Source organism: Sminthopsis crassicaudata, chromosome 3 (assembly GCF_048593235.1).
Source record: "Sminthopsis crassicaudata isolate SCR6 chromosome 3, ASM4859323v1, whole genome shotgun sequence".
Taxonomy (NCBI): Eukaryota; Metazoa; Chordata; class Mammalia; order Dasyuromorphia; family Dasyuridae; genus Sminthopsis; species Sminthopsis crassicaudata.
The window spans coordinates 154,580,233-154,601,394 of NC_133619.1; the positions used below are offsets into that span (position 1 = coordinate 154,580,233).

The following is a 21,162-nucleotide window of genomic DNA, read 5'->3' on the forward strand; positions in this document are numbered from 1 at the left end:
AATGAGAAATTAAAAAATAAATCACTCTCCCCCATCTTTAACTCAAAAGATCAAATTCTGATGGATGTGGCTCTCTTCAGCAATGAGAAGATCCAAATCAATTGTTCCAATTGATATGTAATGAACAGAACCAGCTATACCCAGTGAAAGAACACTGGGAAATGAGTATGGAGCATAATATAACATTTCCATTCTTTCTGTTATTGTTTGCTTGCATTTTTGTTTTTTCTTCTCAGGTTATTTTTACCTTCTTTCTAAATCCAATCTCTCTTGGGCAACAAGATAACCGTATAAATATGTATACATATATTGTATTTAATATATACTTTAACATATTTAACATGTATGGGACTACCTGCCATCTAGGGGAGGGGATAGAAGGAAGGAGGGGAAAAGTTGAAGCTGAAGTTTTTGCAAGGGTCAATTTTGAAAAATTACCCATGTATATGTTTTGTATGCAAAAAGCTATCAACAATAACAACAACAAAACTCAAAAGATGAATGAGAGATAAAAGAAGAGCTAAACAATTATTTTATCTAATCCTATTATTTTGCAGATAATAAGAAAAGGCCCCAAGGTTTTATCATTTGCCAAAGTAATAAAAGTGGTAGGCCTTAGAGGCAAGAAATGAACCCAGATTTTTTGACTAAAAAGCCAGTCTTCTTTCCAATGATTGCATCTTGATTCTCTTTTAAATAAATGATTTTCACTTTCAGTTGTTTTTCCCCCCACAACTATAGATCTTGGAAGTTCTTTGATTAAACAATGATTAGGAGGTGATAGTAATTGTGACTAGTCTGTTACAAAATTCTCTGATACCAAAGCTACTTTTCTATTTATTTGGTAGTCAAAAAACAAACAAACAAACAAACAAACAAAAACCAAGTGAGTGTCTCAGAAGAAAAGCCAATTATTCAATTATTGCTTAGCTTCTAAAAAAAGGAGCCTCCTCATCCATACCCAAGGAATAGAAATTCAGAAGCTATTTTGTGTTTCAGCTTTGTTTATGGGCAGTCTTTCTAGACCAATAGCAAATTTTCACTTCAAAATATAAGCATAATAGCTAATTCTATTGAACTTTATGTTTTACAAATTGATTTACATATATTATCTCATTTAATCTTATTTTAAAGATGAGAAAATAAGGCTGAAAAGTTAAGTGACTCAGGCTCACTCTCTGATTCCATGCCAAGCAATCTATATATGACTGAGACTATCTTTTGAGGGGTGAAAGGCAATTTGAAGAAATACTAATACATTTCAAAAATGTTTTTTCTTTGTGAATATATATGTACTTTTTCATATATACCTATGCTTTTATGTATATATGTTATGTACTACAAGTACATTTACATATAACTATATAGCATAATACAGAATTGTGTATATATATATATATATATATATATATATACACACACACACACACACACACATATATATATATATATATATATATATATATATATATATATATATATATATATATACATATACATGTTACAGAGTATACATATAAATATATTCCTAAATTTGAGATAAAGCACCTAAAAACAGATCTAAAATGAATCTGGGACATGAATCTAAGAAATACAAATAAACAAAGTACCTGATTTTAGGAACAGTAAAATCTGAAGGAAGCTTTGAGATTTTCACCATTTGTGGTCGATTGGGAAATTTTTCAAAGATACGTAGGCGCAAAGGGAGCTTTTCCTTGGTGTCTGCATTTGCTTCACTTTGCTTCAACTAAAATAAAAAATGAAGGTATATCAGTAACTGTCAGTTAATGATTCATAATCAATGGAGCAATAAGAGTAATCACACAATGAAACATAAGATGGCAGCAAAGACCTACCAAGCACTGCCAAACCAAGTGCCGTGCATACTGAGAGGCTGAAATTCTATCAGTGCACAACTAGAAAAAAGACAAGTAAAATCTATAAAAAAGAGAAATTATCTGTATTTTTATTTTCAAATATTAGCCTCTTGACAGTACCATATAGACAATTCTATTTCATATATGGTTTACTCTTTTGTTTACTTGCCCTATATATATAACAACATATAAATATAAATTACTTTTGTGTTAATTACATTTCCAAATGCATACACAAACACACACACCCCTTTCTACTCCCCTTTTAAGGTTTAAACCTTTTTTGTTAAAGTTAAAACTTTGGTTTCATTGGTATAAGAAGCTCCTAATTAGGAACTGACTTTACTAATGCAGAATAATAATAATGTTATTATTATTATAACTAGCATTTATATAGATTTATTGGTTCGCAAAGCACTTTACAAATATTATCTCATTATTATATTCACAGCAACCCTGAGAAGTCGGTATTACTTTTATCTTCATTTTACAGATGAGCATACCAAAGCTTTCCTGATACTTTTAATTCTAGAAGCTTTCTTCTGTTGATGATTTCCAATTTATCTTGTATTTTTTTTTCTGTTCATAGTTGTTTGCATGCTTATGTCTCCCACATTAATGAGACTGTGAGCTCCTTAAGAACAGGGACTGTCTTTTGCCATTCTTTATATCCCTATAGTTTAGCAGACTACTGGGCACACAGTAGGTATTAAAAAATCTTTATTGACTGATTTGGTGACTTATCCAGAGTCACAAAGCTAACAAATGCCTGAGATAATATTTGAACTAAGGTTTTCCATTTAAAATTCCCCTACATTACATTAAGAGTGAGAACTTGTATTGGTAGAGTTTTCTTACACTAAAGTTGCCTATATCAATGACATTTTATGGAGTTTAATTCATCTGTCTATATTATCTCCATAGTCAATCAATCATATAATAGTATCATAATATAATCATAATAATATTATCATTTATATAACTTTATGATTTGCAAAGGGCTTTACACTCGAAGTATCAAAAAACCTGCAACAGTCTTCAGTAGGGCAGAGAAGAGATTAAAATAGAATTGGGAAATATTTGACAAAATAAATAAAAATACAATAGGACATATATAATAGTAATGTGTGATTTTTAAATTGATATGAAGCTGGAAGAAATCCTTACATATGGTTAAGTGGCCCCAGTTCTATTTGACTTTGTTACCCTGCTTTACTAAATTATCTTATTTGATCTTCACAACACTTGAGGTAAATGCTATTAGCAAATGGTACAGGTAAAATCATTTCTCTTTTACAGAAGAGGAATTTAGGCTGAGTAGAATCAAGGGAGTTGTTTATGGTCTCAAATATGTTTAAGGTATGAAAACAGGTCTTCCTATGATCTCTTTCCTTTTTAAAGGAGTTCAGCACCCAACTCACAATCTTCCTCCACCCTTCAACTCTCTTACATTTGACATTAGTAGACATACTGATGCTCTTCAACTATCTCTTCAAATAATCACCTGGCTCCTGTATTTTCCATACCAGAGTTTTTTCCATAGAAAAATCTTTAAAACTTAGCAGTATAAAATGCTCAGTTAAAGAGTTCTCTCTCATAGGGAAGGAGGATATAAAGTTATATACTTCAACTTGTCCATATATTCTTTTTAACATAACAATCCTGTAAAGTAGGCTGTACAAATATTATTACATACATTTTATAGATAAAACTTGGGCCCAAAGAGTGTAAATTATGTATCTAAGATCACTATGTGATACTATGTGATAAAGCCAAATTTTGATTCTAGATCTTTCAAATTATTGTAGCTCTTGGGCAAGGGGCATGTCTGTTTACTTATGTATACATATTATACTGTAATATAAATATTATTATGTATAATATAAAATACTATTATACCATTTTTATTGTTAAACTTAAAATACTCTTATGTAAAGAAAAGAAGCTGATTAACAAAAATATGAAAAAAATCAAGAGATTAAATTAATGAAACTATTCTCCGATGCAAATATTAGAAGAAAAAACAATAGCTAGGAATGATGAGAGTGGACAAATAGAAGGTAAAAAAGAAAACTGAGGTTAATATATAAAGTCAGACGAGACAAAAAGGCAAAAGAAGGCTAAGATAGAAATTTAGAGAAATAATAGAAAGAGTTGAAGTGGAAAAGAAAGATGTATAGCAGAAAAAAGAAAATATGTCAACAGATAGTGCCCACTAAAGTATGGGCATGGTGGAAGCATAGGAGGAAATGAGCAAAAATAAATGAAAACATCGTTTGTATACAAGATTTATAGCATATCTTTCTATAGCAGCAAAGAACTGTTAACTAAGGAGATACTCCTTAATTGAGGTGAGATTAAAGAAAATTATGACATGTGAATGTAATGGAAGTATATTGTGATGTCAAAAATGAAGAAAAAGATGATTTCAGAGAGACATGGGAAGACTTGTATGAACTGATGCAGAGTGAAGTAAGCAGAACCAGGAGAACAATTTCCACTATAACATCAGTATTGTAAAAAAAAATCAATTCCGGTTGCCTTAAGAACTCTGGTTGATGCAATGATCAACCCTGATTATGAGAGACTGGTTATAAAAATGCAACCCACCTCATGATTTAGTGATGTTCTAATATGCAGAATGAGATACACATTTTTATGGGAATTTGTTTACCTTTATTATGCTTATGTGCCCCAAAGATTTTATATTTTCTCCTTCCTTCTCTTTCATGTCAAGAGTAGGAAGGGGAAAAAACAAATCCTTTTAATTGAAAAAATAAAATGTTACTACTTAGAAACATTTCAGAATTGTAAGGCAGTGAACTCTGCTAATAAGCATACTTGAAGAATAGCATGGTCTAGTTTCTGAAATATACTAATATACAGAGATAATTGATGTTTAAAAATTAGATTCCAAGAAAATTCACTGAAATATAAAATAACAATGAATATAATTGCTATCTGATGATTCAAATCATACTTTGTATGCGTTTAAGTACTAGTTAGAACAAATTTCCAGTTCATAGAATATCAGCTAAACAGGGTTTTACTGCTGAAGCAAAAAATTATATCCAACCTCATTTCTAGGTGAGCAAATTTCTTCTACATGCTAATTCCCAATAGAATTCTCTTTGACCTTAAATGACTGACTCTTGAAAGGAGAAAGGGATTTTAACAACTTGGATCATATGGAGGATGTTTTCACTACATATAGATCATGGCATGCAAAAATGCATGGAGGTAGGACTGGAAAATATGAGGACAACAATTATAGAGGATTCTAGAGGGAATGAGATCAAAGTCCTAGGTGGAAATGTTAGTTTTTCTTAGATATGAAGAATGCTTATTTTCTCAGAGTTAAGTGAAAAGGAGAAAAGAATTAAAAATAGGTATAAAAATAAAGAGAGATTTCAGGCTGGTGGGAAGGTGAAAGGGTTTTAATATTGTCAGTAAAATCAATAACATAAAAGGTAAGTTCATCTTCCTTGGATGAACTGAAATAATTGGGGGCATAGGAGAGTGTAAAAGGTTTGGAAATAGCTGCTTTGGGGCCAGCAATAAAAGTTGCTAAAAGACCTGCACAGCAGATAAATTTAGGTTACTACTCAAAGGGTGAGAGATCCATATGCTTGAGTATTAAGAAATTATCAAAAATAACTAAAAGAAGGACTCTAGCACATTTGATGGATGCCTTGTGAAAGAATATTGCAAAGCATGGGGTCTCAGTGCAAGGAATCTTAACTTGGAGTTCACATGATAAGTATTTTAATATAATTGGTTTCTTTTGTTGTTTTTACTTTATTTAATGCATTTAAAAACATTCTGAAGTCTTCCTAGACTTTACCAGACTTTAAATAAGCCTGTTTTAGAGAAGGAGAGGGGACATGTGTGGCTGACTAGGTTACAATCACCAATGGCAGAAATTATATCTACATCCATGAAATCAAAGATACTAAAATATATCCCACATGTAAAGATTTAATTCTCTTCTAGCTTGTTGCCTAATAATGTTTTTAAATATCAAAAAACAAGTCCCCTGAATCTCATGTAAATCAACTTTTCCCCACAATGATGAGATTAATCAGTAATGTATATTACCTCAGTAACATTTAGTATCATCTATCTATATTCAGATCATAATACAGAAATACTAAGGACAATGAATGAACTAATGTTTGTTGCATAATGATGTTTGATAATCATATCATTTAAGGATACTCTTGTCCCCCTAAAAAGATATTTTATCAACAAGAACAACAAAAAAGGTGACAGATAATCCCATCCTCCCCTATTCTCTATTATCTTTTTCTCACACCAAACTCAAGAAATAGTTAACATTTAAATTTTAATGCCATTGATGTAAACAAGTATGAAAACTTTGTATGAATTCATTATCTTTCAAATCCTTGAATATAAACAAATTCATATTACAGTCTCCTGGCTCTATAAAAGCATGATGGACAATACCAATTATTACAAATAATGGGGAATATATACCAAGTGTAGTTGAAAGATGTGGGTCCTTGAGGGACTGAAACATAATTTACAGGAGCCTTGGACTTTATTTTTTATATTCAAGAAAGAAAGTGAAATGTAAAATGTAGCACAAAGAAGGGAGTTTATAATGGCTTCAAATGAATAAAAAACCTGAATCCTGCAGATAGAAAAGAGAGACCTTTGTAATAAACATAGTAAAGAAGCAAAGCCCAGCTGCAGCCCTTCCCCCCTAAAAAAGTAAAGGAACCTTAAAAAAATTCCTTGTGCTTAAAAAAATATCAGTCATCTAAGCTTACTGCTATTCTGTGGCTCAGCATCTGTCACAGTGAGATATCATTACATACTGGGCAGCTGAAAGCATTCTGCCTGAATTTGGCCTCTTGAGAGATCTCGGCTGTAATTGCACTGCATGACATATACCCTATTCTGTCTCATCACTTAAATCTTCCACATCTCAGCCAGTGCTTTCTTCTTTTAAATATATATAAACATTATTCAGTTTCATTTCCTTCCTAATTGTGGCATATAACAACACAATAAAAAGATTCAGTTGAATGAAATTAAGCAGGACTCAGGGTTAGATTTATTTGTGGGTACTTTTTTCAAGAAAATGATTTAAATTTTTTTTTAATCATATGCTATTTTGCTTTCGTTCAGTCTCTTTCAGTAATGAATGACTCTTCATGACTTCTTCATTTGGGGTTTTCTTGGCAAAGACACTAGAATGGTTTGCCATTTTCTTCTCTAGCTATTTTATAGATGAGAAAATTGAGGCAAACCAGGATCTTGCTCAGGGTTTGAGGCCAGATTTGAATTTATGAAGATGTCTTCTTGATTCCAAGCCCAGTGCTCTGTGACCCTATATAGCTGCCTCTACTTTTTTCAAGAAAATGATTTAAAATCGCCCAAGTCAGATGTTATAACATTACTTATTTGTAAGTCAAGTTTAGGGTTCCTCTGAAGGCATTGTGTTGACATTTGTTAACTGGTGGATATAGGGAAATCTTTATGTTCTGATATACTACTGTTTTGTGTTAATTCAATACAAAAGAGATAACTTTATTTCTAAATTTTTATTATGAATAAAAAAAATAATTTTCTCTTGACTCCATTAGTTCTGCTGTTTTTTCAAGTTGCAGTCTGATGCAACAGTTCAGAAGTCATTTTCAAAGTGCAAAAAATTATCCCAAATGAGTCATTTCTACAGCTATTTTGCTTAAATAATTTTACAACTCAAATCACATGGGTTATGAATAAATACAGGGATATATATAGTGACATCTGGAGCAATTATTAAATATGTGGACATAACTAATGCCATATGCAATTTGGCAAAATCTTGTAACGCAACATGAAGATTTTTCTATTTGACCTTGTGACATCAAAGAGGCAGCTAATGAAGAAAGAGTTTGTCTCATTTTCTGCATTGGATACAAAATAATCATCACTATAACATGTAATATAAAGATCAATCAATTTAGATCCAATTATTTCATTTTTTATTTATAAACAATTCTCAGTTGATCTTCTTTTGGTTGTTTACTTATTTGTGATGAATTAAATTCTAATAATTTGTGTTAGTAATCAATCTAATACATTTATTTTTCCATCATATGTCTATTGAAATTTCTCTGGATCACCTCATTGTTGAAAAGAGTCAAGATTATCATAGTTAATCATTCTGTGATCTTCCTTTCCTTTCCTTCCTTCCTTCCTTCCTTCCTTCCTTCCTTCCTTCCTTCCTTCCTTCCTTCCTTCCTTCCTTCCTTCCTTCCTTCCTTCCTTCCTCCGTCCCTCCCCCCCTCTCTTTCTTTCTTTCTTTCTTTCTTTCTTTCTTTCTTTCTTTCTTTCTTTCTTTCTTTCTTTCTTTCTTTCTTTCTTTCTTTCTTTCTTTCTTTCTTCCTTCCTTCCTTCCTTCCTTCCTTCCTTCCTTCCTTCCTCCGTCCCTCCCCCCTCTCTTTCTTTCTTTCTCTTTCTTTCTTTCTTTCTTTCTTTCTTTCTTTCTTTCTTTCTTTCTTTCTTTCTTTCTTTCTTTCTTTCTTTCTTTCTTTCTTTCTTTCTTTCTTTCTTTCTTTCTTTCTTTCTCTTCTTTCTTTCTTTCTTTCTTTTTCTTTTTCTTTCTTTCTTTCTTTGTAAATTTTCCTCTCCTCTCTACCCTGAATTGTACATTTCTTGGGGACCAGGTATGTTTCTCATTTAATTGTTTTTTATTTCCAATCCAGTCCTACATATAATACATGTGTTTGTCGATATTAATTCCATTATTATATTGCAAATGGGACTTATAAACACTTGAAGATTTAGGTGACACTGGAAGATTTAGGCCATATATCATATTAGCAGGAATAAAATAAAAAAGCGATCTAGTTTTTCTATTCCATAAAGAAAAGAATCTAATATTGGATTAACAACTCCAACTTCATGAGAACTCATCACAAATACAGCTCTTTTCTCCTTAAAAAGCCCTATGTTGCAAGAAATATTTTTGATTTGAAGTTACAGAAATTTTTGTAGCAAAAAAGCTATTCATCAAAAGATCACTACAGCAGGAATACAGAATAGGGAATGAGTACTGATTGTAGAGTCAGAGGGTTTGAGTTTAAATTTTTCCTCTCCTACTATGGTATATTTTCATTTTGGAATTCAACTACACTAATCTCTGAATCTTATGACATATCCGCCTTTTACAGTATATTTTCCAAGTAAAACTAGATGTATTTTTACTACTATTATTGCTTTGTTTCATGACTAAGTTATGCCTGTCATAATGTAGTCATGATTTTTAAACATCTGAAAAGCAAATTATTTCATAATTGATTAGTTTAACCATCTGTAAATTAGATTTAGTCAAGAGAACTGTTGAAAGTATCAAATTGTGTATGCCTTGGCTTATTTTGTCATTCTTTTATATTTAGTCACTGGATAACTTCCCTCTAACGACTACCAGTACTTTACTGACATGGAAAAAAGATAGATGATATATATATATATATATATATATGTATGTATATTTAGAAATTATATCAAGTATTCCAGAATTAGTATTACTACTAACCACAGTGCCATTTGCTTATCTGGCTGTTTTTCCTGAATATACTATCCAAAACATATCTTAGACCCATGATAAATATTCCATTAATAAGAATTTGAATGAGGTTTCAGGAAGTATTGTGAAAATGATTTTCCTCCAATAATCTTGATTTTTGCAAGTCCCTTCAGAAAGCAATATTTAAGAAAATTATGACTGGAATTTATTTTAAAATTAGTAGCATATGAGAAGAAATGATTGACACAGAAAAATACATATGAAGAACCAAAAAAGAGAATAAAATTCTTTTCCTTAAAAATAAACTTTAATATCATTTTTTTGTTCCTGGCTTATAGGATGACTAAGTAATCATCCTGCAATGATGATTATTCATCATGAGAGGAGAAACAATGGGGTGCCAAGAAAGGATGAGTCTATGTGCAGTTCATTCAAGGCTTCATGTAGCTCATCCACTACACCAACTTCATCAGCAAGAAAATGGCCATCAAGAAGTTCTTGATCAACAACATCATGGAAGCCAGTGCATCAGGGACATCCTTGAGGCTGGTAGTTTCAATTCCTATGTGCTGCCCAAACTCATAAGTGAAACTACTTCCCTGTGTGAGCTGTGTGATCCACAGCAAGGTAATGAGAAATTAATTGGTCCTGGGAAACCCTAAAGGATTGGACACTCTACCCCATATCAGACTTGCTGAAAAAGGACTATCTTCCATCAATAGCCTTGAACCAATCAAAGAAAAATAAAACAATTGGTCTACTCTAAAAATAAATAAATAAATGAACTTTAACAATAATTAAGTTATATAGAGAGTAGCTCTAAATTGTATCTAGAGAGCTGGCCTTCATGTCCTGCCTTTGACACATATTGGCAAATTGTTTAAACTCTCAGTTTTCTTAGTGGTGAAAAGAAATAGAATAGAAAAGGAAAAGAATAGAAACTGAGGCCCTTAACCTGTACAAAAGGATCACTGTGATTACACATTGATTTAGAAAATCACACCTCTATATATTTCTTTTATTTTTATTTTTTTATTAATAAACCAACATGTTACAATTACCCCTCTTCCCCAAACTCAGGTACTTGGCTGTGAATTTGATAATTCTGCCTTAGGTAACTTCAGCATTCCAAGTTGCAGAGAAAGTGCTTTTAACTCTTTAGAATTGTATTCTCAATAAGAAAGCCACTATAGCTGTACCAGGGAAATCATTTTCCAGGTTATAATTGGTGACTTGAGCAATATTTCTCCATTAGTTTGATGAAATTGAACCTAAAGATGGTTTTGGCCTTGGATCAAAGATTTATCACCAGTGCCTTAGATGAATATGATTGTAGAGAACTAAAATGTTAATTATCAAATTCAAATCCACTGAAATAAGCAAAGTTTTCATTAAATCATTTTGTCCCCAAATTTGGTTAAAATGGATTCGAAGAGTAATAGAACAAGGAACAAAATCTGCTTTAGCATTAAAAATAAATTCTGTTCACAAAAGTGAGCATGTATATGTGTTTTAAGCATTACTTCTCTCTTGGGTTGTATAAATGAGCTGCCTTGATCGCTGTGAAAATCTGCTTAATCATAGAAATATGTTCATCATGATTAAAAATCCATTCTGTTCTCTCCTTCAGATAAAATTATATTAAATTTCCACATAAACCAAATAATACTAAATTCTTATCAGATAAAATTCAATAATAATTTTTAAAACCTACACTGAAAAGAAATAAATGCAAGGTATTCTTGTGCAAGCATCTTAACTGGGATCTCCATAGAGGTAGCATATAGCACTGATTAAAGAATGGTGAAGAGGTGAGAAAATCTGGGTTCAAATATTAGGAAATTTCTTTAACATTCTGGGCTACAGCAGTGTGTGTGAAAAGGAGGATTCCCTAAAATATTAGTTAGATTATATAATAATATATTTAAAACAATTTAAGCCCCTTGGGGAAAATGTTCTATAAAAGTTCAATCTGATATTCTGCAGCTATAAATGCTGACTTTGACATAAAACAATTTAATATTACTAAATATGGAGGAATGCAGATGGTAATTAATATGTACATACTGTGCTTTTTCTTTGGGATTTTGGGATTCCATTGAATGATCTAGTTATTTCTGTTCTTCTACTAAAAAATCTTCAGCATCTCTTCATTATGTATGGAATAGTATTCAAGAACTACCTCCTATCTGTTTTCTCTCTCCTAATCTGTTTTCAATCTTCCACCCATTGCAACATCTTCTCATACTATTATTATCCAGGATGTAGACTATTGTACAGAAAAATCGAACATAGAATTCTGTTCTCATCCTGTCCTTTCTGCCTTTGCTCACAAAGTGATTTTCTCAGCTCCTGAAAACATCAATCTAAAGCTGGAAGCAATCCTAGATGACATCTAGAGCAAGTCTCTCATTTTAAACACAAGGAAGATGACTTGCCCAAAGTCATACATGTAGTAATTAAGAGAGTTCAGATGTGAACTGAGGTTCTCTCACTCCCTATTTCTTCTTCTATCCATTATAACACAGGATCTTAGATACATAACTAAAAGATACCTCAAATTCTATTTGGTCTCAACTTCTCATTTTACATATGAGGAAACTAGGATTAAGACTAAGTGACTAGCCAAATGCACATGAGAAGTAAGTGGCATTAAATATCAGTAATTAAATTTCAATGACTCTCTCCTACATGCTTGAAATGATACTCCCCCCTCTCTAATGAAGTCCCTCTTTTCCTTCAAGGCTCATCATAAATGCCACCTACATGATTTTTGCATTTTCTTTCTCTGTTCTCTTCTTAACCTTAGTGAAAAAAAAATCAATTTTTTTGTCTTTATCACCATTTAGAATGTAAGCTCCTGGAAGGCGAGGTCTGTATGTTGTATCTCTAGAACAGTACCTTGTGCCTTGTGAGCATTAACAAAAAATGCTTGATAACAGAAAGATGGAATGAAATATCCTTTCTTGATGTTTGCAACAATACCTAATTAGTGCTTTATAGTTTTTCTGCAACATTTAATCTGTTTCACCTTCCCTTAAAGCACTGGTTAGAAGAAGAGGCATATCCATCACCTACAGAGCCACAACATTTATTCAATTCAACAAATATTTATTAAGTATTCTAATAGGTGCCATAAAATGTGGATGTGTACACAAAGATAAAATGAAAAAAATAGTCATTGCATTCAAAGCAATTACAGGAGAAAACAATTTTTAAAAGATAAGTAAATACAGGATAATTTGAGGAAAGGGAGAGTACAAACAACTATTTCAGGGGTTCATTACCTTTTCTTCCTTTTTTTTTTTTTGCTCATGGCCCTGTTTAGGAGTTTGCTTAAGTACATGTTCTTCTGCTCAGTCATGTTTTAAAATAATTAAAGTAAATACTAAAGTCCAGGTAGAGATTAATTAATATACATACCCAATAATATAGGTATAGAAATATAAATACATATATATATATATATATATATATATATATATATATATATATATATATATATATATATATATATTTGTGTGTGTACTTGTGTGTGTATTGTTTCCTTATATAAATTCTATCTCAGAAAAGCCTTTATAGAGGAAGTGATATTTTAAGACTTAAATAGGGAGTGAATTCCAGGAATAGCAACAGCCTAGGTCATGGGTTCTTAGCTGGGAGTTCCAGAACCTCCAATGGGTCTCCAAATAGATTTTAAAGAGACTGTGAAATGAAACAGTAAAGAAATTATATTTTCATTTTACTATCTAATATCTGAACTATCTTAATATCTTATATCTGAAATTAATTTCCTTTAATAAAACAACAACATTATTCTAAGGAATCTGTCAGTTTCACCAGACAAAGGGATCCATGGCAGACAAAAAGTTAAGAATCCATATTCTATGTAAAAGAACAAGGTAAGGTGTTGATTATAGAGAAAAGCAAGGGGTTCAATTTTAAATTTCAACTGGAGTTCCCGAAGGGGATTTTTGTGAAGTAAGTTAGGAAAGGCTGGCTGGGTCTAGATTATAAAAGGTCTGGCTGAAGGGTGTGTTTTTAATCATACAGATGCTCTGGGAAAAAATGGGGACTTACCAGGGCTGATGCAATTCAAGAGGACTATATTGAAAGATTCTGATATTCATCACTGAAGAAACTTAGGGGTACATTATTTTAAATCATCTCATGATTTTTATGGAATTGACATTTTTATCTGAGAAAATCTGCTTCTTTGCCTGATTCTCCAATTATATACTTCTTATTTTTCTGAAACAAACATGTATAACCACACTTGGTCATTCTGTGTCTCAAAGGAGAAAGTTGACTGTCACTGAAGCTTTCTTTTTTCTTTTATAGGTTCATATTGATATTTTAAAGGACTATTTCTTTTATCATTTTTTGTTTATACTAAGAGGTTATATTGTTACTGCCTTGGATATGAGAATTCTTGGAGAGGGTTTGTGGGGATCTAGACAGAGGCTAAGAGCTAAGATGTGGATGCTGATAATCTGTCTACTAAATATTCATTCAGTAAGGCTATGATGTTGCATTTCAGATACCTAATAAGGCACAAGTTGGGACAAGTTCACAATGGGCAAATTTAGATTTGACATAAGGAAAGACTGTCTATTTACTTGAGTTAGCTCAAGCAGAATGAACTACTTATTTGAGATTTTTAAGTCAAAGTATAAAGAGGGATTATGTCCATGAATTTAGATTTACATTACTGGAGAATTGGGGTGTGTATGCATTTGGGCGTTGAAACAGGCAATTTTCTTAGCAGTTTTTTCCAAAGAAGAAGGATAAAAATCTGGTTCTTGATAAAAAAAAAGGTAGCCTTATTTGCATCAAAATAGGAAAGAGACCATACGAATGTGAGTTCATGGGTTTGCCAAATATATTCCATACATGGTTTGCCTGTGTAGTTGAAAACAGATTAATCACTGGAAAAAACAAAACAGAACTGAAGTAAAAATCACACGTTTCTTTGTACCCAACTTGAATCATCTAACCATACTCTTTAATCTTAATAGAAATTGTTATTAATATTATTGCTAGGGACCATACCATCATTAATTAGTTGAAGTAACTCTAATACCAGAAAACAATGCTATTAATATACTACTTTAGAATTGTGTGCTTATGCTTAGGTATGTATCCAGTGGGGTGAAGTGGGGAAGAGAAAGTCAGAAATGGTGATTTCATTTTTATAGGGAATATTAGAAGAAAGAAACTTTCAAACTCTCTTTATCAATAAAGATTTGCACCTTATCCATAACTTATAATTTTACAGAGTTACCTGGGGACACCTTATTGATACAGGGAATTTGAAAGTTTCCTTTATAGCTTTTTATTTACAAGATATGTGCATGGATAATATTATAGCACTGGCAATTACCAAGCCTGAGACATTTTCTTAGTCAAATATTTTGGGAATAGCAGATGCCTGTTGTTTTAGACAACCCTTCATAGAACTTACTGTAACTGTCATTCTCTCTGCAACTACTCACTGTTTTAACCTTTTCTTTATTGAGTGCACTTCTGCTTTTGTGCCTGTTCTAGATGTTTGTTATTCATCATCAAGGGCTCTTTCTCCTCAGATGTATTACTTATCAACAACAATATAAATTCAATCAAGATTCCTCTCTTGTGAGGAAAACAGCTTTGAAAACTCCTTGAAATAGAATGTCTTCTGAGTCACTTGGAAATTAAAGCTATGTGACAGAAACATGTTTCTAGGACCTTCCTGTACATAGCAATGTTCCTGTAGTTCCATTCTGATTGAACTCAGAACTCTCATCTCCAAAGTTGATAAGTATTCTTATCCTTCAATGGGACTCTCCTCTCTACTTCTTTTAAAGGAAACATTTCTTGGACCAAAACAACCTCACTGAAAACCTTTGATAAGGAATAGAAATTGTTTCTGAGTTTTAGGATTGGATCTTATTAAATAAATATATGGCCATATAACAGTATCATTTATATTGGTTACATTCTTGTCTTGACATTTGTGCTAATTATTTACATCATGCTGGTTACATTATAATTGTATATTTTAGAATGGTTACATTTATGTCTTCACATTTATGTTGGTTTGCCCAAGATTGTACTAATATAAAATAACAATTTCAACAATATAATAATATAGAACTTTGAATGCTATGAATTGCTTTCCTCATAACATCTCTGTTCCAGTTTGTAGATGAAGAAACTGAAACTCTGGGAACTGGTTCACTAAGATTATAATTCAGGCCTGACTCCAGGTCTAATGTTCTTTTTACTACAGAAATGCCTTTGTCTATATTGATCAATTATACTACTCAAAAAACCTTTGTTTTTTGTTATTAAGTGAGAAACTGGAAAATTTTGAGAAAAATATACAATTACCTAAAGTAAAAACAGCATGGCTAATCAGTAAATAAGAGTTCTGGGTCTGGAATCAAGAAGAAAGAGACCTGAATTCTGATCTGGTCTTAGACAGTTGCTTAAGTCACTGCCTGCCTCAGTTTCCTCAATTGTGAAATAGAAACAATAATACTTTATATTTCTTAGGGTGGTTGTGAGGATAAAATGATATAATGTTTGAAAAAAAGCACTTAACATGCTGCCTGACTTAAAAGCAGATGCTTAATAAATGCATGTTCTATTTCCCAACCCCTCCAAGAAAACAATATGATGGAGTAGGTGAGTGAAATGGAACTTGGAATTAGGAGACCTGGATGATGTAAGCACAAGTCAATGATATATATGAAAATAAAATATAAAGCTCTTCTGATGTCGCTCTCAGTTTGGGGGGACAAGTACCTCATGAACGTGGAAAACTTTGATCCAAAATAAATAAAATACCTTTCTTTTTGTAATAATTATACTATTGAAAAGTTGCATGTAAAATGATTTTTTGAAAATCAGTGCTAAAAATGCACCAAAAAGCATTTACTATTCAAAGGAACCCTAAGTAAAATTATTTTGAAAAAACAAAAAATACTTTGACAAAGCAAAAACTAAAAAAAAAAAAAAAAAAAAAAAAAAAAAAAAACAACCCCGCAACAAAACTTCCTTATAATTCCAAATTTTAATTTATTAGATTTTATTTAAATTACAACATTTTTATATACTAAGTTAAAGACTAAAAACTGACAACTGCATAATAGTTAGAATCAAAACCTCTGTTCAAACCAAGCTAATTCATATAGTTAAACACATTTCCTAGGGAGAGGAAAATTTCACTTTTCATTTTTAGGCTCCAAATTTTGGCTTGAAGATAACATTAGAAAATGCTCTGACCTACTAAATAAGTGTAGCTAGAAAATAATGCAATGAGTTCTCCAAAAAGAGAGATCATATTAAAATCTCAAGAAAATAATTGCCACCAAATAATTATTTTAGTAGAGTATTTTAGATACTTTATTTTATATGAAATATAAGTTATCATGATTTGTTCAAAGACCTCTTTGCAAGTACAACACAAATTAAAGTCAAGTAAAGGTATATTTGGATAATTTAGCAGATAAAATATTATAATATCATTATTTTTAAATCTTGGTTCTTATTACTTCATTATTTAGTTTCTTAGTGCTGTAGAATATTTCTTATTTTAAAATTTTATTCTATTTATAATTCCCCCTCTATCATATGAGTATTTCTAGACATGAAATATGACTAAATTATACTATTCACATTTAATAAATAAGGAATTAATTTTGGTTTTATTTTAAATATACATTTGGGGTCTCATCTATTTTCTCTTATTTTTCTTGAGTTTGAGAAATGATGGTATCAGCAGCTAGTAGACTGTGTGAAAATATTATAATAAGTATTATAGTACTAATTCATTGAGAACAACCTTTTTAAAAAATAGGATAATAAGTATATAGGTTATAACATATATATTGTGTTTCATCAAAGTAGACATTTTTATTTTCTTGAATTTTAATTTTATAGAGATGACTGATATTCTATTTTCACTTTTTAGTGAACTATATAGAACTGACCCCAATGTATTCATAGAAATTTGTTTCATTTTTCCCAGCAAGAAGATATTTATGAATTAAACACTTACAGCTACTATATTCTCTCAAATAATAGTTGAGAACACACACACATCACTTATTTTTCATAATCAAATATAAATTATCCAGAAAAATATTCTCTCAATTTTAGACAAAACTTTTTTCTGCTCATTGACATTATCTATCTAATTAGAGAAGTAGTTATGTAGGAAAAAAGAATGCTGACTTTGGAATTAGAAGACATGAATTAAAAATCCCATCTTCTTACCTAAAAAAATAGTAGCAAGTCACTTAACCATTCTGGTTCTAAGTTTCATCATCTATAAAATAAAGGAGTTGGTTTAAATGGCCTCAGAATTTAAGAAGTGTGAGCTTTCCTTTTTTTTTTCTTCCCATAAAATTGTTCTTTTTAGAGAATCTTCATTTTATATATATTTTACATTTATTTTACTTGTGGTCAGGAAAACAGAGTCTCTAGTTTTATCATCTTGGGTAAGACAATCTCTATGAACCTTAGTTTCTTTAGCTGAAAAATGGAGAAAATAATAGCTTTAGCTTCTGCACCAAAGCTTGTGTGATGGTCCTATAAGATTCTAGTACCAATGTGCTTTGCATTCAAAATAGTAGGTGAATATCAATTATTAACATCTATAAAATGGTAAAAATACAAAATCAAAAAACCCAACTACTCTTCACTATCTGATAGCATTATCAGGAGCAAATGCATGTGAAAACTAAAATCTACAAAAGTCATATTCAAATTATTTTGTTTAGTATCAGTGACACAATATTCAAGAAGGAGAATAGTATTCAAGACATGCATACATTTTTATTTTCTCATGTTTTGATATTTGTTTTAAATTCGATAGTATTTTATTTTTCCAATTATATGTAAAGATAGTTTTCCGCATTAAATTTTGAGTTCCAAATTTTTTTCTTTTTCCCTACCTTAAATCCCCTCCCAAGATTTCAAGCAATTTTATATAGAATATACATGTACAATCATTTTAAATTTATTTCCATATCAGTAATTTTGTAGGAAAAATCAGAACAAAAGGAAAAATCATGAGGAAGTAAAAGCAAACAACAAAACAATATGGAAAATACTATGTTTCAATCCACATTCAGTCTCCATAGTTCTCTCTTTGGATGCTGATGGTATTTTTTATTCTAAGGCTATTGGGATTGGCTTAAATCACTGCATTGCTAAGAAAAGCTGGTCTATTACACTTGATCATCACATTATCTACTGTGTACAGTGTTCTCCTACTGCTTAAATTTAGAGCTATGCCCAAAGGACTATCAAAATGTGCACACCCTCTGACCCCGTAGTGCTATTGCTAGGTCTGCAACCCAAGGAAATCATAAAGGAGAGAAAAGGATCCACACATGCAAAAATGTTTGTGGTGGCTCTTTTTGTGGTAGGAAAGAATTGGAAAATGAGTAGATGCCCATCACATGGGGAATGACTGAACAAACTGTGGTATATGAAGCTAACAAATTATTGTTCTATAAATATGATAAATAAACTGATTTTAGAAAGGTCTGGAAAGAGTTACATGACCTGATGCTGAGCAAAACAAGCAGAACCAGGAATACATTGTACACAGTAAGATTGCGTGATTGTGTGAGGATCAACTATGAAAGACTTGGTTCTTAGCAGTTCAGTGATCTAAGGAAATCTCAGTAAAACTTGGGATAGAAAATTCCATCTGCATACAGAACTATGGAGATTTAATGTAAATCAACATATGCTATGTTCACTTCTTTTTCCTGTTTTTTTTCTCTCTCTCAGGGTTTTTCCCTTTTTGTTCTGATTTTTCTCTCCTACCATGATTCATATAGAAATGTATATTTAAAAAGTTAATATACATATATATCCAGAAAAATAAAACAATCAACAAAAATTAAAAAGCAAGCTGCTAAAACATTTTTGCACTTGGAGGTCCTTTTCCCTCTTTTATGACCTCTTTGGGATACAATAGAAACATTGTTGGATTAAAGGGTATGCACAGTTTTATAGCCCTTTGGGCAGAGTTACATATTGGGCTACAGAATGGCTGGATTAGTTCACAACTCCAAGAACAATGCATTCGTGTCTCAGTTTTTCTACATCCTCTTCAACATTCATCAGTATCTTTTCCTTTCATCTTAGTCAATCTGAAAATTGTGAGATAGTACCTCTGAGTCATTTTAATTTGTTTTTCTCCAATCAATAGTGATTTTGACCACTATTTCATATGTCTAAAATGGTTATTTATCCTTTGACCATTTATCTTCTGTTAAAAGTTTGACTCAATTCTCTATTTTAGAAATGAGATCTTTATTAGAAGCACTGGGTATAAAATTTGTTTCTCATCTTAAAGGAGGGAAAAGGACCCATATGTGCAAAAATGTTTGTGTTAGCCCTTTTTGTAGTGGCAAGAAACTGGAAACATCCATTTGTTATGGAATAACATTGTTCTACAGGAAATGATTAGCAGACTTTTTCAGAAAGGTTTCAGAAAGGTTACTGATGTTGAGTAAAGTAAGTAGAACCAAGAGAACATGGTACACAGTAGTGTGATGATCGACTCTGATGGACTTGGTTCTTTTCAACAATGAGGTGAAGCAGGCCAATTCCATCTTCATCCAGAAAGAAAATTGTGGGGACTAAAGGTGGATAACAATATACTATAACAACATACTAATTGCCCCTTTTTGTTATTGTTTGCTCTTTCTTTCTCTTTTTTTTTCTTTCCTTTTTTCTTTCTTTCTCATTTTTTCCTTTTTTAAAAAAAACCTAATTAATTAATTAATTAATTTTTTCCCCCCCTGAGGCTGGGGTTAAGTGACTTGCCCAGGGTCACACAGCTAGGAAGTGTTAAGTGTCTGAGACCACATTTGAACTTGGGTCCTCCTGAATTCAGGGCGGGTGCTCTATCCACTGCGCCATCTAGCTGTCCCCCTCATTTTTTTTTTTTCCTTTTTGATCTGATTTTTCTTGTGCAGCAAGATAATTGTGGAAATATGTATATAAGAAATGCACATGTTTAACATGTATTGGATTGCTTGCTGTCTAGGAGAAAAGGAAGGAAGAAGGAAGAGAGAAAAACTTGGAACTGAGTTTTGCAAGGGTAAATAGTGAAATCTCATGCACTTTGAAAATAAAAAGCTATTATTTAAAAAAAAGAAATTTAATGTAATCAATATTATCCATTTTGTATTTTATATTTTATAATGTTCTCTACTTCTTATTTGGGCATAAATTACTCTATTCTCCAAAGATCTGACAGGTAAACTATCCATTTATGTCTACATCCAGAACCTGTTTTGACTTTTTCTTGGTATAGGATATAAGATATTGTCTATGCCTAGTTTCTGGCATACTATTTTTCCAGTTTTCCCAAGATATGTTTTTGTCAAAAGTGAGTTCTTATCCCAGAAGTTGGAGTCCTTAGTTTTAACCAAATAGAAGATTACTATAGTCATTGATTATTGTGTCTTCTATATCCAATCAATTTCACTGATATATCGCTCTATTTCTTAGTACTTTATAATATAGTTATTTATACACACACACACACAAATACATAGTATAGTTTTAGGGCTGTTAAGGCTAAATCACCTTTCTTTGTAATTTTTTTCATTAATTTCTTTGATATTCTTGATCTTTCATTTTTCCAGATGAATTTTTAAATTATTATTTCTAGCTCTATAAAATATTTTAGCAGCTTGATTTGTATGGCACTGAATAAGTAAATTAATT

The 21,162-nt window shown here is 31.3% G+C and overlaps 1 protein-coding gene across 7 annotated transcripts in view; it reads right to left on the minus strand.

Moving 5' to 3' along the window:
* Nucleotides 1-21,162, minus strand: part of NALCN (sodium leak channel, non-selective) — a 518,736-nt gene that overhangs the window by 108,226 nt on the left and 389,348 nt on the right. For all 7 annotated transcript variants that reach the window (XM_074299465.1, XM_074299466.1, XM_074299463.1 and 4 more), the window contains one exon: nt 1,611-1,747. In XM_074299465.1, coding sequence (XP_074155566.1) covers nt 1,611-1,747 — 137 coding nt within the window. The remainder of the gene's footprint in view (nt 1-1,610; nt 1,748-21,162) is intronic.